General features: G+C 42.0%; 2 protein-coding genes across 7 annotated transcripts in view; one reads left to right on the top strand and one right to left on the bottom strand.

Moving 5' to 3' along the window:
• Window positions 1-881: 881 nt before the first annotated feature.
• Window positions 882-23821, bottom strand: COMT (catechol-O-methyltransferase). 6 transcript variants are annotated; one of them, XM_054288907.1, is made up of 6 exons: window positions 17692-17817; window positions 16284-16336; window positions 7903-8185; window positions 5949-6142; window positions 4587-4718; window positions 882-2145 (listed from the first exon to the last, which is right to left on the bottom strand). In XM_054288907.1, the coding sequence occupies exons 3-6, from the start codon at window positions 8183-8185 to the stop codon at window positions 1966-1968; spliced, it is 789 nt and encodes a 262-aa protein (XP_054144882.1). In that variant the 5' UTR covers window positions 16284-16336; window positions 17692-17817; the 3' UTR covers window positions 882-1965. The 6 variants fall into 6 exon arrangements, with proteins under 6 accessions (XP_054144882.1, XP_054144885.1, XP_054144884.1 ...); XM_054288910.1 differs by lacking the exons at window positions 16284-16336; window positions 17692-17817 and adding an exon at window positions 23757-23821; XM_054288909.1 differs by lacking the exons at window positions 16284-16336; window positions 17692-17817 and adding an exon at window positions 22775-23039.
• Window positions 23147-23936, top strand: part of TXNRD2 (thioredoxin reductase 2) — a 29379-nt gene continuing 28589 nt past the window's right edge. Inside the window, exon 1 of the mRNA XM_054288904.1 lies at window positions 23147-23219. Coding sequence (XP_054144879.1) covers window positions 23147-23219 — 73 coding nt within the window. The remainder of the gene's footprint in view (window positions 23220-23936) is intronic.

Here is a 23936-nt window from a genome sequence, read left to right as displayed (position 1 = left end):
CATCCTTCTGAGACTGGTTTGCTCATCAGCCTGTGTGATGTGCCCTGCTGTGACAGGAGTTGGGTTCAAAGGTGTTTAGGGCTAAACACAAGCGAGGATTCTTTGGAGTCAAGGCCTTAGATACACAGACAAATTTTCTGGTCCACTGTATGTATCCAGATTTTCCAGTTTTCCCTACAAACTTGTATACGCCAGTAAATGTACTTGAAGATTATTTTGCATTGCAAATTTTGCAAAAATTCCTTCCAACCACCTGAAGGAGTTTGGTCCAATGACTTGGAGTTGAGCTGAATACCAAGAGGAGATGCTGCTGAGCAATGTTACAGAACTCATCACTGACTTTCAGTACAAGATGGAGGTGTTAGAACTCAGTGCTGGCTCTACACAGAACAGTACAGCAGAGTCACCTGAGGCTGCTTCTGCATAATCTCACCCAGTACAGGAAATCTTGTGTCTTTCATGATATGACAGTTATCTTGTCAGGAAAACTCTGATAGTGTTGCCTTCTCCTGTCCCTGTGAAATGCACACTTTACAACCTGGCTGGGTCACCATGGTTTGCTTGGTCCATTTCTAAACTGACTCTGTCACCTTAGCCCATTCTAGTTTTCTTTTGGTGATCCTCTGCTCCTTAGTAGTGTCCTGGAGGTGGATTTTCTGCAGCACACTGGCCAGGGGAGGGACCACTGTGGTAAGGTGGGCTATACAAGGAAGAAACTCATAACAGGCTTGAAAGAATTCATCCTGGGAAAGACAAGAATGGTTGTCCTTTATTTTCATTCCAATTTTCAGCTGTTGAATCTTTCTGTGTCTGTTTCACTTCTGGAAGCCTTACGTGCAGTACAGAATTCATTGGAAAAAATTAAAAGTCATACCTTGCTCTGTTGTTTCTTACTTTTTATTTAGAAATGTGACTGTTCCTGCCTTATATAATCACAGCAGGACATGCTAGGAAATGCCACTGGATTTCTGCATTGTTCAGGTGAGTTAGAGACTTTGTATTTGGCTTTGAATCTTCTCAGTGACAACCCACACTATTCACATGGTGTAACAGCACTGAGGGTAACCAGGGCGTGTAGGACCCACCTGCTAGAACCCATTCTCTCTGGACTTTATTTCTGTACAGCATCTTAAACATATCCAGGATTTCAGAATAAGCAGCTTGCCCTGCCCCTAAAAGCACGTACTATGTATGTACAATATAATGAGGGGAAAACCAGCATTTCATCAAGGTCAAATACTATGTAGTTTTGTGTTCTTTTGGAAGGAGTCTGGTCCTTTTGTTACCTGTCACTGTATTTATTTTAATCTGTTTACTACTTCAGTTTTCCCTGCCTCTGCGTGGGCAGATTAATAATTTTATTTGTTTGTGTTTTCAAAATTCTGTTTTGTTGTTCTCATCACTGCATGGGTCTGCCTTCTTTCAGTGTGTGCTCTTTTCTCTCACATAGAGATGATTAACTTTTGCAGTAAATGTGCAAAGAAGTATCTGATCTCACAATAGGAGCCTTCACTGCATCAAGAGGCATGCTAGTAATTTAGCAAAAACAGGGCACATGAAATGGTCTTTTCTTGCAACATGAATGGTTTTTTTCACTCTTGGTAATGATTAATGAGTTTAGCTTGGAGACACAAGTCTTCAGAAGTTGCAGTGTATTTCTTCACCCTAAACCCAAATTGTGGTTGTTCAAGTTGAGCTCAAAATGACAGACTGTTTGATGATGTGTTGGTCAAGGCAATGTGCATCACCTTGGGTTTGCTGAGTTAATGTGGAACCATGGCACAGACCCAACTTACTCCATATTCTGGTTTCTACCTCACCTAAAAAGATCACTAGTGCTTGTTTAATTACAAGCTCCAAAATAAAAAAAATAATAATTAAAAAAACCTCTAAAGCATGGACAAGTTAACCTGTGCAGTTGCATTTACATCATTTGAAACAAAAGTTGATTATTAATGACTCTCTTTATCCCAAAAACACAGCCTTCTCCATGGCATCTTCCACTTGCATATATTCCAGGTGAGATGGGTAGTTAGTGCATTGGAAATGGGGGCTCTTGCGGACATAGTTAAGGAAATCTGGAGCTCCTGGGAAAATTATATTGTCAGCCAGAAGAACTGAGCCCTTCCTCAGCAAGTTGCATTCCTAGAAAGAAGAGAAATGGCTTCACAGTGGCTGTTAAGCAGACATTGGCTTGAATGTAATGTACTTTCATGTTACCCAGGTATACTCAAGTGCCTGCATCCAAAAACCCATCGTGGTACAGGTCTGGAAGGTCAGAGAGACATGGGAGAAGCTGAGTAACTCTTGGATCCTTTGTGGTCATTTGCTAAGTTTTTCTTTTTATTAGTACAACATTAGATGCTGATTCTGAAATAGCAAATCAAGTGGAAGTGTGTGCTTTGCTCCTCAGCTTGTTTCCAGCTATGTCTACATGATCAGTAAGGTGGCTTTGTTTTGGCTGTCATGCCTCATGTTTAAAAACTTTTTTAATATGGCATAAACTGCTGTAGTAGCTCTTTAGGTCACCTGAGTAGCATGTACTGCTTTGGCCAGACTCAGTCATATTCCAGAACTGCTAAAAGAATGAAAGATTTTCTGTGCTTGTTTTCCTTTCATCTTGAACAACTTCCTGCCATTTTGTTTGGGATCTGGGCATGAAGCGAGGTTTTTGCACAATGGAGATCCCTCTGATGAATTTCCACAGCACATAACTAACTTGCAGTAGTCACTTCAAGTGCAATGTTTATCCTCAGTAAATCTACAAACCTAATTTTTACTGGTATTTTTTTGTCTAGAAGAAGTGCTTATCTGGGCTTACCAGCTGTTTGAAAACAAAGTCTGTAGTTAAATCAGCTTGTTGTTATCCTGTGGTTACAGGCAGTAGCTGTAGGCAAACATGGGGTGGTTTTGGTCACTCCCAGTCTATGAGAGCAGCTCTGTTGATCAGTGTCCTGCAGAAGCCGTTGAGCTTATTGCTCTTGCCTCTGGGGACTGAACACCAGTCAGCACAGTAGAAGTGATTTTAGAGACGTCAAATACCCTCCAGTCTGTTTCTATTGCACAGCTTACAGAGGCTTAGAAGAGACAACATACTGGATTTTCCACTGGTCATCAGAATTTCAGATGCTCTTCATGTCTGTTTTTTTTTTGTCTGGCCCGCTTCCAATATATACATATGTCATCTGAATAAATTCATATTCACTATTCATACTGCAATACCTGCTGAGAATACATTTTGTAAAGTTTGTGACATCTGAGAAAATCTGAGGATCTCGTCCTTGTCTTTCTCCTCTTAATTTCACGGGAGTTTTTTTGCAACTTTGTATCACAGTTGCATCAGACTGACCACTACCATGGAACTAAACCATCTGTTTGCTTTGGCTGTGCTGTGAGGCTAAGTTCTGATAAGGATGCACTGTGGAAAGAGCTCAGTCATCCTTACACAGGCAGTTTAAAAGAAAGCATTCTCTGAGCACAAAATAACTGTACAGAGGGAACATTTTCTTCAGCTGCTGCTCTGTAAATTCAATACTAGCTGTTCATAACCCCAAACAAATTTCCTTTTCAAACAGCTTTCTGGGGAACAGGGCTTAAAACTAAAAAAAACAGGGAGGCTGGGTCAGAAAATAGTTGTAATCCTCAGGCAGGGGTCAGGAAGTATTTGGCAGGTTCTCAATCTAAGAGGCAGGCTCAAAAAAGTGGATTTATTTGTGAAGAAAATAATTGGAAAATGGCACTTCCATAAAAGCAGGCAGTTGTAGAAAATTCTGTCAGCTAGGAGAGTATCTGTATGTGCTGTGTTCATAGGTACAGATGTTGTCAATCTCAGTTAACACCTGAAAATACTTTCCTATCCAGATGTCCTTTGCCACTGCCTGCTGCTGTTACAGCCAACTTATTTTGTAATACCCACAGCAATGGTCAAGGCAGCTTGGGAAGAAATAAGCATAATTTTTACACGTTTGGGGCTGGACATAGAGTTGGACAGCATTTCCCTAGGAAGTGCCTGGCTGGAGCAGTCTGCATTCTTTTAACTATTGCTTTGCAGCCAATTAATTAGGTGGAGTGTAAGGACTCCAAGACAAGTCATACTCCATGCTACCAAAATAGTATTTCATCAAGAGGCTCCATTTCATCAATAGACCCAGGCAAAAAAAGGGGTACTGAGGAAATTAGAGAGGTGGAGCTGGGATATGCAGGTCCTAGGTCTCACCTTCTCAGGACCTTCCCAGGATCAGGATGGGCTTTGGGTCAGGTGTTCTGCATGGTGACCATGCACACACTCCTGAGAGTGCAAGGTTCAGGCTGTGCACTCCTCCAGGTAGGATTTCTACTGCGCACCTGTATGTTCTGGAAACAAGGGTTCAGCAGTACTCACTGAGTCCTGAGCTATGTAGTGTTGGCAGTTGTCCTTAACAAAACTTTAGGGTCCTGTCCTTCAAATCCTCTTTCCTTGTAAGGCTGCTATTTTGGCTGCCAGTCTTCATTTTACTTCAGATGAGGTCCCTCATAAAGAATACAGGCCTCACAGACATAAAGATATTTGCTGCTTTACTTTTAAGACTGGAATAGTGCAAACTGACCTGAAGCAGGATGGTGTCTGGGGTGTATCTGTCTTTCCAGTGGTCCAGGAAGACAAAATCCAGAGTATCCACTTCATATTTTTTTTTCAGCTGGGGGATAATTTCCTCTGAAGGGCCTTCTAGGAGTTTTACCTGAAATACAAATCCATGTGATGAATTGTGAACCATTAAGAAAAATCACATGCTCCCAGCTCATTTTAAATTGTAGCCAGACATCAGGGATCATGTTTGTAGCTCAATATTGTGTCAGTTGAATTATTTGGCAGGGTTAGGTCAAATATATCTTTTTATTTTTGACAAACCAACTCAGTTAAGTTTCAAAATATGAATTTGGGTGTTTTGGATTTTGTTGGTTTTTAAATTAACAACAGAAAAGGTGAACCTGTGTTTTTGTTGTATAATGTGTGTCTTTACTGGAAACATGGAAATCTCCTATTGAAAACAGTGATTTTAATTACTTTTTTTTTTAGTTACATCTCAGTTGAATCTTGTAGTCCAAGGGAAGCAAAAGATGCAGAGAACAGGTTAAGTCAGAAAAAAGATGGAGGCTACAATATGTAAAATTTATATAGCCAGGAGAGGGAAGAGACAGGACAGAGGCTGTTACATCTTCCTCACAGGTTTATTGGAGTTACTACTGTTAAACTGAAAGCAGCTGCTGCACGTGGATTTTTGTGAGGCAAGCACCATATGCCCTGAGAGGAGGAAGAAAGTGGTAAGGAAATGTCTGTTTTATGACTCATAGCTGATCAGGAGATTAAATCAGATGGGGAAATGCAGTTTTAGATGTACTGGTACTTCAGGTTCTCTTCAAGAAGTTAAGAAACACATTAGAAGGTCCCTTGGTGTGGTTTATTTCCTCCAGTGTTTCCAGCTCCATTGAAGTGAGATGTCTGCTGAATAGACAGGCACTTCTCAGGCATGAATCTCCCAACCTGGGGGGGATATAGACTGGAAACACCTGCATCTCAACCAGCTATACAGAGTCAAAACTCCTCTGACTGCACAAAACTTAGATATGGGTACTGTGACCAGCTAGATTTGGTTAAATGCTTCTCATTTGAAGTCCATTGCACATAATACAACTGATTCCTGTGACCTTTTGTAACAACTTGGACTATGGTTCAGTTTTTTGTAGTTAGTCTTGACACCAATTTCAACCTTTTTGTTTATATTAAGAAACCCAGTATTCTGGCTTTTGGAAAGCAATGTAGTGAAGTCCTGCTGGGAGAGGTCAGGCACTGTAACTAAGCATGGAGCTGGTTAAATTTATAAGGTCCATGGGTAAAAGAAAAAAAAAACCAGACCAAAAACAAAATCTCACCAGTTTTGCTGTAGTGGTTACAGACAAATGGTATTTACCTTATCTTGTACTCCAGCAAACTCAATCATCTGTTTAGCTATAGCAGCAAATTCTGGGTTGAACTCCACAGTGAGCAGACGAGCTCCTGCCTTCAGTAGCCGAGAAATCCTCACTGCAGAGTAGCCACAGTACGTTCCCAGCTCCAGGGCAACTGATGGATTGGCCTCTTGCACTGTCTTGTCCAGAATTTTACCTGATTAAAACGGGAAAAGATTACATTTTGACAAAACCAAACTGGGTCATATACAGAAGAACAAGTTAGTGACAAGAAACTTTAAAAAACCATGTACTCAGTTGCTCAAGACATTCAAAACTTAAGAGCTGATGTCAAATTATATACTGTGTCCTTTGCAAACTGGCCTGTGATCAAGCTAATCATGGACATTTTAAGTTTCCAAGTGCAAACTTTCAACTTAAAGAAATCTTAGTTTCACAACATTTCTGAATAAGGAATTCCCTGAATTAATTTATATTCCCTGAATATAACTTATGTAATTCCCTGAATCAACTAATTTATAGTGTTAGAAGGGGGAAATGCAGTAATTTTTTCTAAGAATTTACTGCAGAAACCATATTTGTGAAATATATAATTCCTGGATTTTGAGTGCTCATGTCTGTTGCTAATGTTACATGCTGTTGTCTGATATAAAATTTCTTATTCCAAATACTCATCTTTAAAGGAAAAGAAAATTCTACTTACAAAGCTGCAAAATGTTTGGTTTCACTGCATGAATTTGTGGGATGGAAAATATTAGTCAATTGTTAACAACATAAAATGTTCCCAAAAAGAAGTGACAGTGACTATATTCAGTCCTTTTGAAGGAAAGGATTTATTTGTGAGATTTATTTGTGAGAAATTTCCTCTTATTTATATGACTAGAAACTAGATAACTAACCTCAAAAAGTAGTGGAAGGGATTTTATGCTAAGCCAATGGTCATTAAGGGATATTTTTCTGGGTGCTATCTATTAATATGATGATGAGGCATCTTGGGGCCATGTAGTCACTCTTGAAGTCTCAGAAACTAAAGATGCTCTAGCTTTGATGGCTTTTATGTAAGGCCATCAGAGCAAAACCAGAGTGAAATTATTAAGAATTTGATCACAAATGTTCGAAGTTTAGAGTTTTAAGTATTCCTACTCAGCCATGACCCCCAGTTCTGCTCCCCTAAGCACCCCAGCCAGGTATGCTGAGGAGCCACTTTAAAAACTGTACACATGTCAGAAGAGCATTTTTATCATAATGCTTACAGTTGTTTTTCATTAGCTATGTTAATCCCAGACTAAGCAAATTTCCCCAGAAATTTCCCAGCAAGAGATGCTTTTGTTTCTAATTCATAAGGGAGCATATTAACATTTTGCCACTATATTTTTTGAAAAGATTGCTGCTTTCCTGCAGCTATGAAAAAAAGGTTTTGTTCCCATGTTTTTCTTTAGGAGACAAGAACAAGATGATTTACTTGCTAAATAGCAATAATGTCTGATATTGTACGACATGGATAGGACTTCTCCCTTCAACAGAAACTTCTAATTTATGTTTGCATATACAAAAGTCATATAGTTAAAAACAATTTTGGGTTTTTTTTCAATTTGTTATCTTGCTGTTAAGGATCTGAAAGTATTTAACATAATGAATTATGCCTTGAAGGCACCCTATATAAAAAGTGAGGTATCATGCAACCCTAGATTTTTCCCATAAGTTGCCTCTCTCTGCTTACACACTTGCAGTGTGCACAACACAGAAACCCACGTCTGGGGCTGTGACTTTCTGGATGAGTCACTGGAGACCTGTCCTCAAAAACATCTGCACAAGCAGGCACAACTGTTCACAGAACTACTCTGCTGACCACAAGGCTGTGTGGGTTGGGCTTTTTGCCATGTGAATACAATCAGATGTCCTGTACTGTGTTAGTCTTGAGGGATCTTTCCAGATGCTGACCCCTGCTGCAATTACCTTTCTCATCACCCACGTTCATGGCCCACTCTTTCTGGGAGCAGTATTTATCTATAGTGTCCAGCACACTATGGGGGTCTCCTCGCACTGCATTCTGCAGCACAAAATTTAAAATCCTCTGTTCTTTGCTCTGGTTCATGATGAAATTGGTTACTTTCTCCCGAATTATTTCATTCCAGATAAGGGCAGCAGTGGCATTTTTCCTGATGAGCAACACAATGAGCAGCAAAATGAAAAGCAGGATGAAGACACTGAACAAAGGGACTGAAGAGATCTCCAGCATCTGGAAGAAAAGAGAAAAACAACCTAGGGTTAAGGTGGCACAGGAGAGGACTGTCCTTTTTGTAAATATTGAGCTAAATAACCCACAACCAACCGTACTGAACAGGAACACACAGAGTTTAATTATGATTGTGTCTAAAGTAGCTGTAAAAGGCTCTCTGACACTTGGTAATGGATGGTGCTCTGTAGCACTTCCTTTAGAAGCCAATTTTAGAGGCAGTCAACAAGTAGCTTTATTTAATGCTCTGGTCCCTTCCCCCACACAGCTGCTCAGTCCTGGCTCCAAGCATCCACTGCACAAGGAGCTTCCAGCATCAAATCTGTTCTAGCTCCAACAGGAGCAACAACATCCTCAAAAATTTTGCCTAAGTTACCCAAGACCAATAACAAAGAGATTATCTCGTTCAGGAGATAACAACATTCCTACAAATCTCTTCCTACTTGTTCTTGCTTCTCTTTATTGTTCCCCCAAATATTGTCCCAGAAAAATCCTATTTTTAAGGATGGTCTGACCTCCATTCTGTAGTGGGATTTGGCATATACACATGGGGAAAATCTATCCCACTACTTAAATTTTGAATCATCATGCAGAACATATTTTGATTTCAGAAGATGACTGAGTTTCCATGGAGATATGCTCAAGATACAGTACAGCTGATTTTGTTCAGTCATTCTCTTATCTTAGTTGCAGAGCAAGTATGATTTGTTTGGAGCTGTTAAAAGTCGATTTCTTTTGCTTTTAAGCAGTCACCAATGTTAACAGTTACCCTTAATGCTTTTCTTGCAAAGTCTGATATGAGATGTTTCCTTTCAGAGCCTGCCAGCATCATTAGCACATTAATATCTTGTTTCTTGGACCTTCTGAATATTTTTTTCCTAGCTAATATGAGCCTGCTTCATTACTTCAACAGGATTATGAAGGCCTGGATGTCAATTTTTCTTCTTTCCCTCTGTGCAGAAGTAGTTCTACTGACCAGGCCCAATTGTCCTGCACCTTTCAGATGGGACTTCAGTTGTTTTTAGTTTTTCTACATGAAAATTTTTGACATAATCTGTCCACTAAAAACTTTGATGGGGCTGTGGAAAGATCATTAGTTTAACATTAAATGTCTCTCTAGCTTCACTTGACTGGCCTTTACTTGACTTTCATGGCTTAGTTGATTGTATGGTTGTTGATGGATTTGGATTACTGACACAGGTGAGAGATAATTATTCTGAACTCCAATGAATGGATGGAACCCAGAAAACACTTCCTAAGGCCAGCAGATCTCTGACTTTCCTGCCTCTGGACATGTGACCCTGCAGACCTGTGACTCACTTGGTGGCAGTCCAGCTCCAGTCAGGCCCCTGCAGCACTGAGGAGTGCTGGCATTCAGAATTACTGCAGGCACTGCCAGACAGAATTCTCTGGTTACAATGGACACTTTGGCATTCTCTGGGCAGACCTTGCCACAGGCTGTTGCTTCAGCACCGTGAGGTCCTGCCAGCACGTCTGGGGCTGCCCTTCAAAGATCTGTCAGACAGCAGGAGTGGATGGGAGCAGCAGGATGAACTAGGTAGGGTATTTTTGGGGGAACAGCTTTCCTCCTTTATTGCTTAGCATTGATATGAGACCATTTAATGAGATTTCTCTAAACAGGGAGAGACAGCCTGTGTAGGCTAACTCAGCCCTGCTCCCTGTCCTGCAGGAATGCTGACACTTCTTTTTCAGACTGATTGAATCAAGAACTCAGAGGGATCCACTTTTTTCCAGTGCCTCAGCTCTTTGCACTTGAATCTCACATGAATGCTACCACACTTAAGAGGTACCACACATAAGAGCAGAGCCCACCTGCCTCCCCAGAGGTTGGTCACAGGTAGAAACAACCTACAGAGTACATGCTGATTTTTCCATTCTTAGAGGAATTCACTTACTTTTAAAGTATCAAGGAATGTTTTTCAGCTACTGGGTTTTTAATTAATAATATTTCTGTATAACACCCCAGCACCTTCATAAACTGGCAGTATGGGTTGTTCTTAGCAGAACTCCTTCAGGAGGCAATTATCCTGAAAACCACTTTCCAGAGAAGGTACCTTCTAAAAAGAGAGAAAAGGACACTTTTGGTTTTCTTTATTTTCACACAGTATTTTTCAAAGTTTGTCCCTCTTAATTTCTGTCTTCTTAGGTGTGAAAATAAATTTAGTGACAGCAGTAGACTGTAAAGGCAGTCTGCCAAGAGCAAGAGGCATGGTGATGGTCATGTACCCAGAGGGAAAAAAGATCTGTACCAAAATAGGTAATTGCTTTCATATTCTTAGCTGGAAAATATTTGATATGAAAATTAAGTGTGTAATTCAACCAATTTAAAACTAGCACTACCTAGGAGACAGTCGTGTTATGACAGCTTTAGAAAATGCAACAGCAATTTTAGTTTTAATGTGGATTCATGAGATTCATTAAGTATGCAATAAAAGTTGCATACAGTCAAGTTTCCCATAACCACTTATTACAAGGCAGCCACTCTTATTATTTAATGCTTATACTGAGGTTCCAAATACACAGGTTAGCACTGCAACCTCTTCTGTGCTTTAGAAACACCATAATAAAGGGAGCCTTCTCTTTGAAAGCTAAAACTTGAAGTGGAAAATAGCAGGCAAATGAAAAATTCAGCAAGGGAATAAACAGAAAACTGGAGGGATAACATTATGGGAAGGAATGAATAACACGTATCAGTACATCTGGTTTTGAGAAGACAGAGTTTAAAAGAAAACATATTAAAATTTCATGCCCAAACCTGTCAAACTACTGATGAGTCTTTCTAAAGCACTGAGTTATTTTCTTATGCATCTAATCTTACTCATTTTGGCAGTTTCCTAAGACCAAATCATAACTTGATAATGCAGCTCAGCAGTTTTCCCCTGATGTACACCATAATCAAACAATCAGCATTTGAATGGGAGTACCTCAGCTTCAGTTTACAGAGATTTAAAAAGACATTTTCAAAGAGAGGAGCAGACACAAAATGTGGGAATCTGCTGCCCCAACTTACCTGCCTGTAGAGATGAAACATCTAAGTCATTCCAATGGCTTTAAAAGAAACCATGAAAACTGGCTCAGACTTAGGGATCTGCTATTATGCCAACAGATGTTAAATTTGAGGATTCAGTATCCCCTTACTATCGTATGATCTTCAGTTTTTCTAAAATCATAAAAATGCCCATGTGATGGAGCCCAAACCAATACATCCTGTTCTTTATTCTCATGCAGCTGACTCCAGCCATTTCACCCAAGGTTACAATAAGGATTTCAGTAATGCTATTTATCAATCCTTCTGGTACATTTTTACAACCTCTGCTAAAAAATAATTGCTCCTCAAATTTTCTGACATGAAAAAATAAGGATTAGAACAATTGGTAACATCAATTTTTAAGGTAAGTCTAAGTAACCAGATTGATCTTTTTCAGTGTTTCATAAAAACTGTACAAAAGTTTTCATAGCACTGTTAGAGGAAGGTGTATGGAAATGTGATGCAAACTACTGATTGCAACTTCTCTGATTCCAAACCAACATCCCTATGCTAAAAACTGATGTTTATTGAGATGGAAAAAAAGCATGAAAGTAAGTGAAAGTGAAGGTGAAAGTAAGCACCTTTAAGTGGTCTAAGTTTTAACAAAAGCATGTACCCTAGTGAGATTCACACTCAGTGGATTAGAGTAGTATCAAATTTGACTATTTAACTATTCTGAAGCTTACATTTCACTACATTATGAGTAATTAACAAGATGTCATTTCCTACAGATGCAAAAATAAGAGATGACAAATATTGAAATACTTGTGAGGTGGAAAACTGCTGGATAGAACATTTTTCTAATCAAGGTGAATCCTTCTAAGCCTAATTACAGAGCTTCTCATTACAGTTTTAGCTTGGATAAACTGATATTGCTTTGCTTTGTACTGAAAATTAAGTCCTAAACATCATCACAAAAAGCCCCACCCCTTTTGTACAAAGACAGCACATACATTATCCTGTTATTCTATTCTCCAGGGCTGGAATGAGAGTAAACTTTGTGACCCTGAGCCAGGGCACTTAGCTGTGAGTCTCATTTTGGCAATGTTTTTCTAATCTGGCCTTGGATGAATCACAGAATCACAGAAATTCAAGGCTGGAAGAGACCTATAAGATCATCAAGTCCAACCCGTGTTCTAACTATTCAACTAGATCATGGCAGCAAGTGCCACATCCAGTCTTTTTTTGAACTCCTCGAGGGATGATGACTCCACCACCTCACTGGGTAGATGATTCCAGTATCTGACCACTCTTTCTGTAAAATACTTCCTTCTTAATTCTAACTTGCATCTCCCTTGACGCAGCTTGAGACTGTGTCCTCTTGTTCTATCTGTTGTTGCCCAGAGAAAGAGACCGACCCCCAACTCACCACAGCCACCCTTCAGGAAGTTGTAGAGAGTGATGAGGTCACCCCTTAGTCTCCTTTTCTCCAGGTTAAACAACCCCAGCTCCCTCAATCGTTCTTCATATGGCTTGTGCTCCAAGCCCCTTACCAGCCTCGTTGCCCTCCTCTGGACACGCTCAAGCAACTCAACGTTCAAGACAATGAGTTGTCTTATCTTGCTCTGTGTTGCCACAAGAGTTAAAGTGACTGCTACGTGTGTAAACTTTCAATTGTGAAGCTGAATAAATCTTTTTCAGAGAAGTCCCTGCTATGAATGTATGGGTAACACCTGAAGAAAGGCAAAGTAGTTTTGTCTGCACAGCAAATGCCTATGTGGCACTATTATTCTTGAGTTTATGAACAACTGGGAAAATGTGGAGACAAGCAGTGCTTCAAATGCTTTCCCAAAGGGCTTCCAGCCAGCTGACAATTCAGGCCTTTGAGGAAAGTTGCTGTAATTCTTCATGCATTTAATCTAACTGCCAAGTGCTGGTTGGTTGTTTAAGAGTTCATTACCAGTCTCCACACATCCAGACAGTACTTTAGCATTCTGGTGCTAAAGGGTTTTGAATCTAATTTTGACTTTATTAACTCACATAACCTGGTGAATGGGGAGCACTTGATAAGTTTATATCATTCAACCTTTTTCAGCCTCTGCTGAAATGATGCCTTTAGACACTGATGCACTGAAGTAAGCAGAGGATTTGCACACTAGTAAGGATATATTAGCTGTTTATGAAGCACTGTGAAAACAATGTAGAAGAGTCAGCACATTTCTACACATATTCTAACAATGTTCTGCACTAGGCCAGAGGAGATCTGTGCTGTGCTGGGACTGGAGTTTCTGACTCTTAATCTTGTGCTGTCTTGAATGAGGCAATCTGTCTTTTGTGGCATTTTGTTTTTCTTGATGTTTTCCCAGAGAAAGAAAGGCAGAGTATTTTGGTCAGAAAGTCTAAGCTAACTTCTGCCAAACATATTGTATCCTGTTGCTGTAGGCAACACAATTCAACAGCTTTGTAATTTAGTACATTTAAAGGTCAAAAAAATCTTTTTACCTTCTATTCTTTTGTTACTGTTTATGTATTTTCAAGTGAGTGCAACTGTTCTGTGAAAAATAATCATCATATTGCCAAATGTGAATAGCTTGTATTTCAATGGAAACTTAGTCTGGGAGTTTGACATTCAGATTTTCCACTGACATCATGAAAACAATCTGAACAGACTTTATATAATTTTTCACTATTTCTTGCCTGAAATCTAGATTTTCCTCTCAGTTTTTTTTCAAATTACTATAATTTAGCTTCACTGCAAACTTTTCTGTCTTCTACAAATGCAAAGTTCTGATGATTGTTTTCTGCCCCCATAGCCTTTGGTCTTCCCTCTCCTTCCCTCTTCTCATGTTGAAAGGAAACAAATACAAATTTCTTCTTTCTGAATGAAAGGAAGAGAACAGAAAAGTGCCTACTGCCTACTTGGGAGCCCCATCCAATAAGCTTCATAAGGGTGTCTAAATCCATTCTCCCCACACAGATTTCAATTAGGATAATTGCTACCCACTTAAAACTCCCCAGTAGCCATTCTCTGGATGGTGCTCAGTGCTATTACCCAAAGCAGAAGGTTTGTACAATGGTTGTGTGCCCCATAAACAAGTGCAGAGTTCAGAATGAACTGGCCACACAGAGAGGCCTCCTCTCCACCCAACATGCAGGTCCACAGCAATTTGTAGCATTCTAATCCAGACTGACCTAGTGAACACACTGCATGATTAAAGCCAGACTCTGGGGTGAGAGAATTCTTCAAGGATAAGAAATGCACTTTACCAGGCCTTTAGCAAGGACAGCTTTTCAGGAATAAGACCCTTTCAGGTACCCCTAGGAAGTGTTTGTTTCTGATAGTCCTTATTCCTACTGGAGCTCTCCAGATGTGTTTGTATTATTTGTACCAGTGTTTAGGGGTTAGGGTGGCTCAGCAGAACTGTACAAATCCTACCTGGGAGGCAGTGGATTGACAAAAGCAGAAAGTTCTCTGCCCTGACAGCACACTAGGAGCTGGTCTGTGAAGAGTTTTCTAAGCTAAGATTTTCATGTTCCCCAGGGAATAAAGTCAAGCTGTTATTGAATGACTTGGCCCCAAATGGATGTAGGGAGAAAGGGCTGAAAGGGGACAGACCAAACTGGCTAAGTGCTCTCAAGACAGACCTATTTCACAGTCTCTTCCTGATATCACAGGGCTGAATCCTTAGTGCCCCAAATCCCCACTGCACGCTTCTGCCCTGCTTCCAAGGCTACCAGCTAATCTATTGTAAATCTGTCTCTCTCCCAGCACAGCTTTCTGCTGTCCACAGGCTGCTCTTCAGGTGGGGGGAGAGCACGACTGAAACTTGGTAGTGAGAACACCTGCTGAGGGATCTGAAGGATTAGGAAGGATATCTCTGCTGAAATGACGACTTATTTCTATGAAAATTAACAACTCTAACACACCAGGCAAGGTGGGATTCTCCACAGCATAGCAGGTAATCAAACACTGTGTGGAAAGAGGGAGCCTGAGATAGAGCAGGGTAGGGATTGGTTTCAAATCCTGAGTGAAAGCTCCCCTCAGAAAATGCCTGGAGTGGGCACAGAGGGTCTCTGTCTAGAAATTGCTTTCTGAGAGAGCTTTAGAATGGCCTCACACATTAAGGTCTGTTTTCAAGGACTGCTGCCAAAATTATGTTTTTTCAAAAAATTCCCAGTCACTTTTAATTCCAGTGATCCTGAAGGAATGCTGAAAGCAACAGTATGAGACTGGCAGATGTAAATTGGGTACCAGACTGCTGGGAAATATTGCTAAATTTGATGGCAAATAAGTTGCTTGCAGTGTTAATGTGATCAAGCTCTTTTCTATTAATGCAAACTAAAGCTGTAAATCAGGAAGTTTTTCTTTTGTATTTCAATACTGCAAAGCTGTGCAGATGCACGTGGTTCTGAACCTGAGGGCTTTGTTGGAGAAGCCCATGACTGAGTAAGCAGAAGTGCAGAGACAAAGTAAAGGTTGTTTAAGGTTGTTTACAGAGTTCATCAGTATGACGTGCTTGACAGTATTGGTAAATATGAGTTAGTTTGTAAAGGACAGAAAGTAAAAAATATCCATTTTGGGCATCAGAAGGATACTCTATAAGCACCAACAGGGCTGGTGAGCAAAAGTACTTGCTTTTTGTCTCTTCTTCAGAGATATTTTTGGAGTAGCAGAACTCCCTCTTGAGAATGAAAACCTCCATAAACTACATCTGCAGCAAAACACTTCTAAAAGCAGCTATTCAGCCAAATGTGACTGAACTTGAATGTGAAGCCTGACTTGCATTCAGCTTTTTCTTCAATACAAATGAATACCAAATTCCAGCACACTTATAGCCATAGATTAAATTTTCAATTTAGGCAGGGTTATCTCATCTCACTTCTTTCAGCTGTCAGGATTTACAATACAGTACAAATGCATTACACACAAATATGTCCTACTCTTTCTCTGTGAAAGCTGTTGCTGCCCACGGACTGGCTTCCTGACAATGAGTGCCAGTCAGAATGTGGAAAACACCACTTCTTTCAAAAGCACCACTGTTTAAAATAGTGACATTATCTAAGATAACACATCATGTCAAGCCTGACAAATAAGAAAATATAAATGTGTACCTTTCTTAGTGCAGCAGAAGCTGTTCCCTCCGATCTTTTCCTGTGCTGCTCTCCTGTGGATTTTACAGAATAAGAGTCCAAGAGCCTGCAGTATTCAGTCACATTCGATCACATCACAGGAATAGCTTATCAGTTCTGTTACACAGACTCTAAAAGGAGCGGTGTCCTTTTCCCCAACTCCTCCTTTCACAGATTCTGCACTCCTTAAAGGTGCTCGGTGCTCTAATAACCGTAGAGAAAGCTATTCATCTGTCCCCTAACGACCGTGCTCTTGTTACTTAGTTACAGCACAGTGAATGCTGACAAAGTCAGGTGTGAGCCAAATCTGTGCTCAGTATAAATGCAATGTGTTCAATCAAGCAACTTCAGGAATGAATTTGGCCCAAGGGATTTAGTTCTTTTTTCAGCTCAGACGTGGCATGCTAAAGCCAGAGCAGAATTGGTAGGAACAAGACCTAGGCATGTGGGTTAAATATAGAGTGCTGCTGGAGGCAGGCGAGGTATGGATAGCAAATGGCTTAATAGCAGCTACAGGAGGAGCTGCAATCAATACATTATAAATAGCACATTGGAATTTCTGGGGCTTCTAGCTGGAAAAATACTTTGCTACAAACAGCTCTAAGGTAAAGGAAGAGGCTTATTCTAGGAAACCTTGTTTTCAGCTTAGCTGTCTATACTGTTTCCTTTGAGGTGGGAACAATATGATCAGCTGCAATTAAATTGCACCATCGAAGAAAATCAGAAGAAAACAAAAAATCCCAACCACAATAGGGTAATAGTTCTCTCCTATATTCTCACAGCACAACTCAGACCTAGTCAGCAAGTGTTTGAAGCTCAAGCCTAGAAACTTTTTAAAGACTTAAAGAATGTTTTTGTGCCAAGTGTGGCAGAAACAGGAACTGAAGTTCTGAGAACTTCAGGCTTTGTCAAGTGATAGGCGACATCCTTGAAAGAACTAGGGACCACCTGAGAGCATGACAAAAGAAAACCAAATAATTTTAAGCAGATTAATTGAAAAAAAAGAATTGTCGCAAAAAATAGGTGGGTGAAGATAGAAATGTTTCTAGTAGCTCTAAACAAAACCTAACTAAAGCCCTGCAATACAGCACAGTCCCCAATGTCATTACAGAATAACTTTGAACTATCCCTTCCATGTATAACAGAGCTTTAGCTCTGCAAATATTTTCTTATAATCTAGACATCAGGCACAACAAAGAATGAAGTAAGCAATACTGCAGTCCAGTTTCACTGACAGTAATTTCCTGTCTGGTCAAAAGCTGGTTGTGTCTGTGTGATCCCTGATGCCTCCCACAATTCAAATTAGCAGAGAATTTTTTTTACTGCTGGGCTGTGGAGAAAAGAGTTAAAACAGCAAAACTTACTCTAAGCACTAAGTATACAGCTTTACCTTGTGTAAGTACACAGCTGCTCTTTGGAGAAGTCCTTGCAGTTAACTACAGCCAGTTGTGGGTGGTGTCAGCCCAGCTTCTGCTTAGCAGCATAATTTAGTGCCAAGACTCCCCAGATTGAGCAATATCCCATGACAACACTTCTAAAAGTCTTCTAACTTGGAGCTGAATTATATTCTTCAGGCTCGAAGCATGGGAGGAGCAAACTTGCTTCTGCCTGCCCACAGCTGTTTACTTGTGTCATAAAAGCTTTGCCTGCAAGTAACCCTTGCTGTTGTCGACATATTTCATTACATAAGTAAAAATGGTGAATGGCAATAACTGCAAGTTAGACAAAACTAGAGGGTTAAGTTGGTTAAGACACCCAAACTGTGTAATAATGTCCATAAATTGCTTCCAAGGTAATAGAAAGTTGAAATCTTGTAATATGTTATGGGGTATTTTCTTCCCCAGGAGAAGTTTCTTTGGTAGCCTGATAGATATTGGTTCATGCCCCTCTTTAATTTACCTGTTAGCCCAACACATGGTCTTTATAAGTATGGATATTTTTGCAAGTTTTTTTACTAATGTACTAACAATGCTGTAAACTCCACAGTGCATAAATTAACATACTATCTATATGACTTATCCTTATTTAGACAGTAAAAATCTGCCCTGATATTAATACATATTATTATTATCTGCCCTGATATTAATGCAGAGAGCTAAAAATGTGTTGGTGTAATACAATTTGTATGTAGGGCCAGGATCTTAAAAGACTTCAGAATATCTATCAGGTCCTGGATTCCCAGGGCACATCTATGGGAAGGTGTAGAACCAGGATGCATTGGCCCAGGAGCAACATCACATGAATGGCAGCAGCTGAGGAGAACTGGCTGGTTCAGGCTGACTCACCCTGACAGTCACCACTCGAGCTCTGATCTGGCTGCACAAACTTGAGCAGGCTTGCTCATGGCCAGAGCTGCCACTGCAGTCACATGGAGCAGCGTGGCAGGGCCATCCCCATTGCTGTGCATAGCACGGAGCCAGAGCTTTCCCCCCTAAATCCATGCCTGGCATAACAACAAATGGCATTCCCTGCTTCTAATAACCCTGGACAAAGACTGGTTTTTAAAAGCCAAAACAAAGGGAGACAGGAGAGCTAGCACATTACCATAAACCCCACAGATCATGTGAAACACTGAGTGGAAGAAAATTCTTTTGAGCTTGCATTTTCAGAATAGCAGGAGGGATTTTCTTTTATGGGAATTTGCTGTTTTCCACAGTCAAATTAGTCTGTCTTGCCGAGAAACATGAAAAAGAGGAATTTTGAAGAAAGGAAGCACCACTCATGTCTGAATCAGGAAACTGCCTGGCGATATCTGAAACAGGAAACAGCTAAAAGAGAAGAAAGGTGGCCAGCAAAGTCATACTCTAAATTTGAACAGATAATACAAGCAATTCGACTATTTTGTGTTTACAGTGCCTCTTAAAAAGGTTATCAGGAAGACTGAAAAAACCTTTCAGCTTTCAAGGACTTTATAACTCGTCACAAAAACTCTGAAGCAGTTAAGGCTACCACATTTCTCTCTTTTCTACCCTCACGTTTTTTGGCAATATGTGCTGAAGCATTTGAATGAAGCCAAGAACTTGTGTTACTTGAAGCTTCATCTGTTTCTGCTGTTTATTCCCCTAACTTGCAATCAATAATTTGTTAAGGACAAACTATGAACAGAAGATGTATGTTAAGGAAGGAAGGAACAAATAAAAAGGCATAGATTAAATTCTGAACTAGTCCTACTCTGAGAAAAATTTCTGAAAATAATTCTTGAATAATCTTTAAAAGAGAGAGATGGTAAGAAACCAAAAGGTCCCACCTGATGTGGAGACAGCTTAGTTCAACAATGACCTAGCAGAGTTCACTGCTACCCTGTAAATTATTCATTAGGTCACACCACAAAATGCAGCCTCTGAGAGAATCAATTTCCCAGCCCACCCACTGAAAAGGACACAAAGCGATGACTTCCAAAGACAGTATCTACCTGACACCTCTCTTCTTGTCCCCACCCTTCCTGGCTGCTGATCTGGGAATGTAAGACATGAAGGAAACTATGCCAGAAAAACAGGAAAGACAAGAAGATATGCTTGGAAAGTCAAAATTTTTAAAAGGTTTGGTAGAAAAAGTATTTGGTCCTGGTCATCTTCATGAGGGAGGATTTAAGTAAGCCATTGATAAATGTAATAAAATGTATTTCCTACAAAGGAAACAACATACAGAATTGCAAGCTGTCTTTACAATAAATTCAAAAGGAGAAAGTTTGCCTGCTAACAAAATCAATTCATGACCTACAAAGCACCTTTTTTGTTGAATGGATTTGTGTACATTTCCGATACAGGGTGTCTCCTTTACCCTGTCAATACCACACTCTTTAAAGTATATTGAATAAACATCTCCACCTGGAAATAAACCAAACCACAACTCATGTATAAGTTCATTTATGACTTCAAATATGACAAGCTACAACTAACAAAATTCAGTGGAAATATGATGCTGAGTCTGATAACTATCTTGGAAGAAGTTTTTTTCATCTCAGTTTTGGAAGTATATGCTTTCACTGCAGAAACACAAGGTTTTATCTAAATGATTCCTGATAACAGAATGTATTTGCTGCTAAAGGACTTAATACATGTTTTCTTAAAAGAAATTAAGATATAGATATATATATATAAATGTGTATCACTAATTATCTAATCAACGTAATGCTAACCACAAAATAATTAAATTAAGAGTAGAAAGCCATATGAGCTGAGCCACAGGTACAGTAGAAACCACATTTGATAACCATTATCTGTGTCCTGCCCCTGAAAAAGAGTTTTGAAGTGCAGCACAGACACACCTACTGAGTGCTGACAGAAGGAAATACCAGGGGCTGCTGCTCTCACTGATTCTGTCACCATCAGCACAACCCACTCCTGTTTTTTGTCTCTATCACTCTCCAGGATCAATCAAGCCTGTGAGAATGAGCAAGAACAAGTGCAATGGCACAGCACAGGTTTTGGACTTTCTTCTGAAGCTGGTCCTGATGGGAAAGCCTGTGGAGCTGCACTGTGCTTTACCCTGAGCTGTGGGATGCAGCCCCAGGGCTGGGCACACCCCAGCATCACATGGTCACACCTGGCACAGCACCAGCTGTACTTCCTAATCCGAACCTCCTGGAGTGTTTTAAGGTCATTTCCTCTCATCCTTTCACTTGAGACACAGCAGAAGAAACCGACACCACCTTCCTTTCATTTGGTTCAATTTAGTTTCACTTTGCCACATTGAAGGCCTTTCCTTATTAGCAGAACACCATCATGCTGCAGGGACATCTCCTCACAGAAACTTTTTTTGTGTCTGGGGAGAGTTAATTCTACCCTTGATCCTACATGTCTGAACTAAATCTGTGTGAAGAGCATAGGCTCAACACTGCCTGATCCAACTCAGAATAGTGGTTAACATGAAAAGCTGAAACAACTTTGCATGCATGCACCTTGAAAAGCATAAAAAATTATATCTGAATATGCTCGAGGTTTCTTTAATTCAAAGGCCTCTCAGTATGCTCTAGTCATTTCTTTCTACTGCTGTTGCAGTGGGTAACTGTTTCTATGATAACAGGGTTTGCCTTTTGGTTTTCTTGTATTTTGGGCAGGAGGTTTAATAGCAATGATGCTGGGAAAAAATCATCAGTGCACTTACTAAAGTGATAATAATTCCTGGTTTTTTTAAATTTATTTTCAAACATTAACGGGGTGAACAAAAATAATGAGTCTACACTGGAGATGAAGTGAATTCTATAAAACTTTCTTGGAGTATTTTAATTTCCTGCCATTTCTCCTCAGCTGTGGACCAGAGGATCGATGTTTTCTGAAACAAAATGGTTGGATGCTGCCCCCTTGTGAGCGAGGTCCCTGCTCCAAAGTCTGAACCACAACAGCCTAAACCCCTTTATTTTTCTGTAGAAAAAGCATGTGATTCTCTTGTCCCACACTCTGCTTTTGGCTGTGGTAGCACTTAACACATATGACCCACTACCTACAGCAGCAGGCAGGGTGAGTACTGAGCTTCAGAGAAGGCCAAGCCAGCACCTCTGAACGAGGAAAACTCGTTCCCTTGATTTGTTTTGATCAATGCCAGCTTTGAGGCCTTTTACCTCAGGCTGTCAGAACACATCGCAGGCATTATTAACTCTCAGAGCTCCCATTGGGGATAGGTCAGCAGCATCACCCTGGTTTAATCAATAGCAGGCATGTGGCACAGGGATAGGGATGCTGCTGCAGGCTGAGGCACTGGAGGCACTCTGAGAGGGTGTCCCAAGCAGAAATCTGTCCCAGCACAGCCCAGCCACGTGTGCAAGCTGCTGGCGCAGATCAGGGTCAGTGACCCACACTGCTTGGGCCCCACTCCAGCATTCCAGCAGAGGAACCCCTTGTTCCAGACCTGAGTTCTGCTCACAATCCCGAATGTATCATAGTCACAGAACATGGAGCAACACCGAGTGTAGCCTCTAACACCTCATAGAAGGTGCATTGTTAAACCTCCTCAGAGGTTTCGGTCAGCCAGTGACCTTCACCTGAGGAGGGGCTGTGGCAGCTCCTGTCACTGTGTCTGCTACAGAGGAATGGCTGGTTTAGAGGAGAAAGGACAGGTCTTGGACACCAGTGAAGGTTTTGGGCTGTCATCATGATTCTTTTCTTTCCCAAAAGGCCTTTCCCGAGCCCTTTCTACAGCAGAATCTGGGGTGAAGCCAGTCAAGCAAACTGTGGGATTTTTTTTTCCCTTCCAAATGTCTAACTTTAACACAAATTTTAACTGATTTGAATTGAGGAGGCCAGAACTGCAATGCTGCATCCAGTTCTGGGCTCTTCAGTACAAAAAGACAAGGGGCTATTGAAGAGGGTCCAGCAGAGGCCATGAAGGTGATAAGGTGGCTGGAGCATCTCTCATGAGGAGAGACTGTGGGAGCTGGACCTGTTTAGTCTGAAGAGAAGACTGAAATGGAAACTCATTAATGATATGACAGGATGAGAAGCAATGGCCATAAACTAAAACACACGAGGTTTTACCTAAACATGAGGAACAACTTCATGTTGGTGGTGGCAGAGCACTCGAGCAGCTGCCCAGCGACATCGTGCTGTCTTCCTCTCTGGAGACATTCCAAACCACCATTCCACCTGCTCCAGGTGGCCCTGATTTGTACGGGGGTTTGGACTGGGTGGTCTCCAGAGGTCCCTTCCGACCCTAACGATTCCGTGCCGGTGTGTGTGTGATTCACCACAGCCGGTGCCCGCCTCCCCCAGCGCCGTGAGGGCTCCGGGCCGAGCGCTCCCCTCAGGCGGCTCCCGCGCGCTCCCCACGGGGCCCCGCCGCCCTCCGCTCAGGCGCCGCGCGGCCAGCCCGCGGGGTCCTGGCGGGCGCGGGGCCCTGTGCCGTACAGCATGGCGGCGCTGTGGCGGCGGGCGCGTCCCCCGGCAGTGTCGGGGCTGTGCCGTACGCTCCGAGCGCTCTCAGGTACGCGGTACCCGCGGGGCTCGGGCCCGGCAGCGACCGCGAATTCGCCGCTCCCCGCAGGAAGCGGCTGCCCGCGCCTTCCGACTCCGAGAGCGCCCGGGGAATGTCCCCCAAGCCTTTCGCACCACCCGTGCATCACAGACTCGAGCGGCTGCTGTGGCGACCGGGCCGCCTCTCTGCTCTACTCCGAGGCGGGGCGGGCGGCGGCCGCCTCCATCCGTGAGGGCTCTGGCAGCCACCGCCGCGCCCGGTGCTCCCGCAGAGCTCGGCCCTGGGCGCTGAGGGACTCCCGGGTTCAGAGGACGGCGCAGCGGGGTGGGGGCTCCGCAGTGGGGCTGGGGCTGCCCCAGAGGCAGCCAAACCTTTCCTGCGGGATCAGCGCCAAAGGGTAGCGGCCCTCCCCGCCCGCTCGGCAATCCCAGGGCAATTCCCCCCGCCCGGGCTCGGCTGCTGCGTGGGCTCGGTGCCCGCCCTGCCCGTGACGCCTCCGAAAGCAGCAGCGGCCCCGTGCCCTCTCTAGAAGGAGTCATCGCTCACCTGCGGCTGCTCCCGCCGTCTCACTAGCGCCGGGAGCCGGGGCTGCTTTGCTCCGAGCCGGTCTGTGCCGGGGCCGGGGTGGCTGCAGGGGCCGCTTCCCTCTGACCGCGTCCCACGCCCGGCAGGGCACACACGGCATGTAAAGCTTTGAGTCCGATAAGGCGACCCCGCAGAAAAATA

The sequence above is a fragment of the Melozone crissalis genome, unplaced genomic scaffold (assembly GCF_028551555.1).
Source record: "Melozone crissalis strain CALT ecotype California unplaced genomic scaffold, PUWL_Pcris_2 ptg000063l_1, whole genome shotgun sequence".
NCBI lineage: Eukaryota > Metazoa > Chordata > Aves > Passeriformes > Passerellidae > Melozone > Melozone crissalis.
This window is presented reverse-complemented; position numbering and strand designations above follow the sequence as displayed.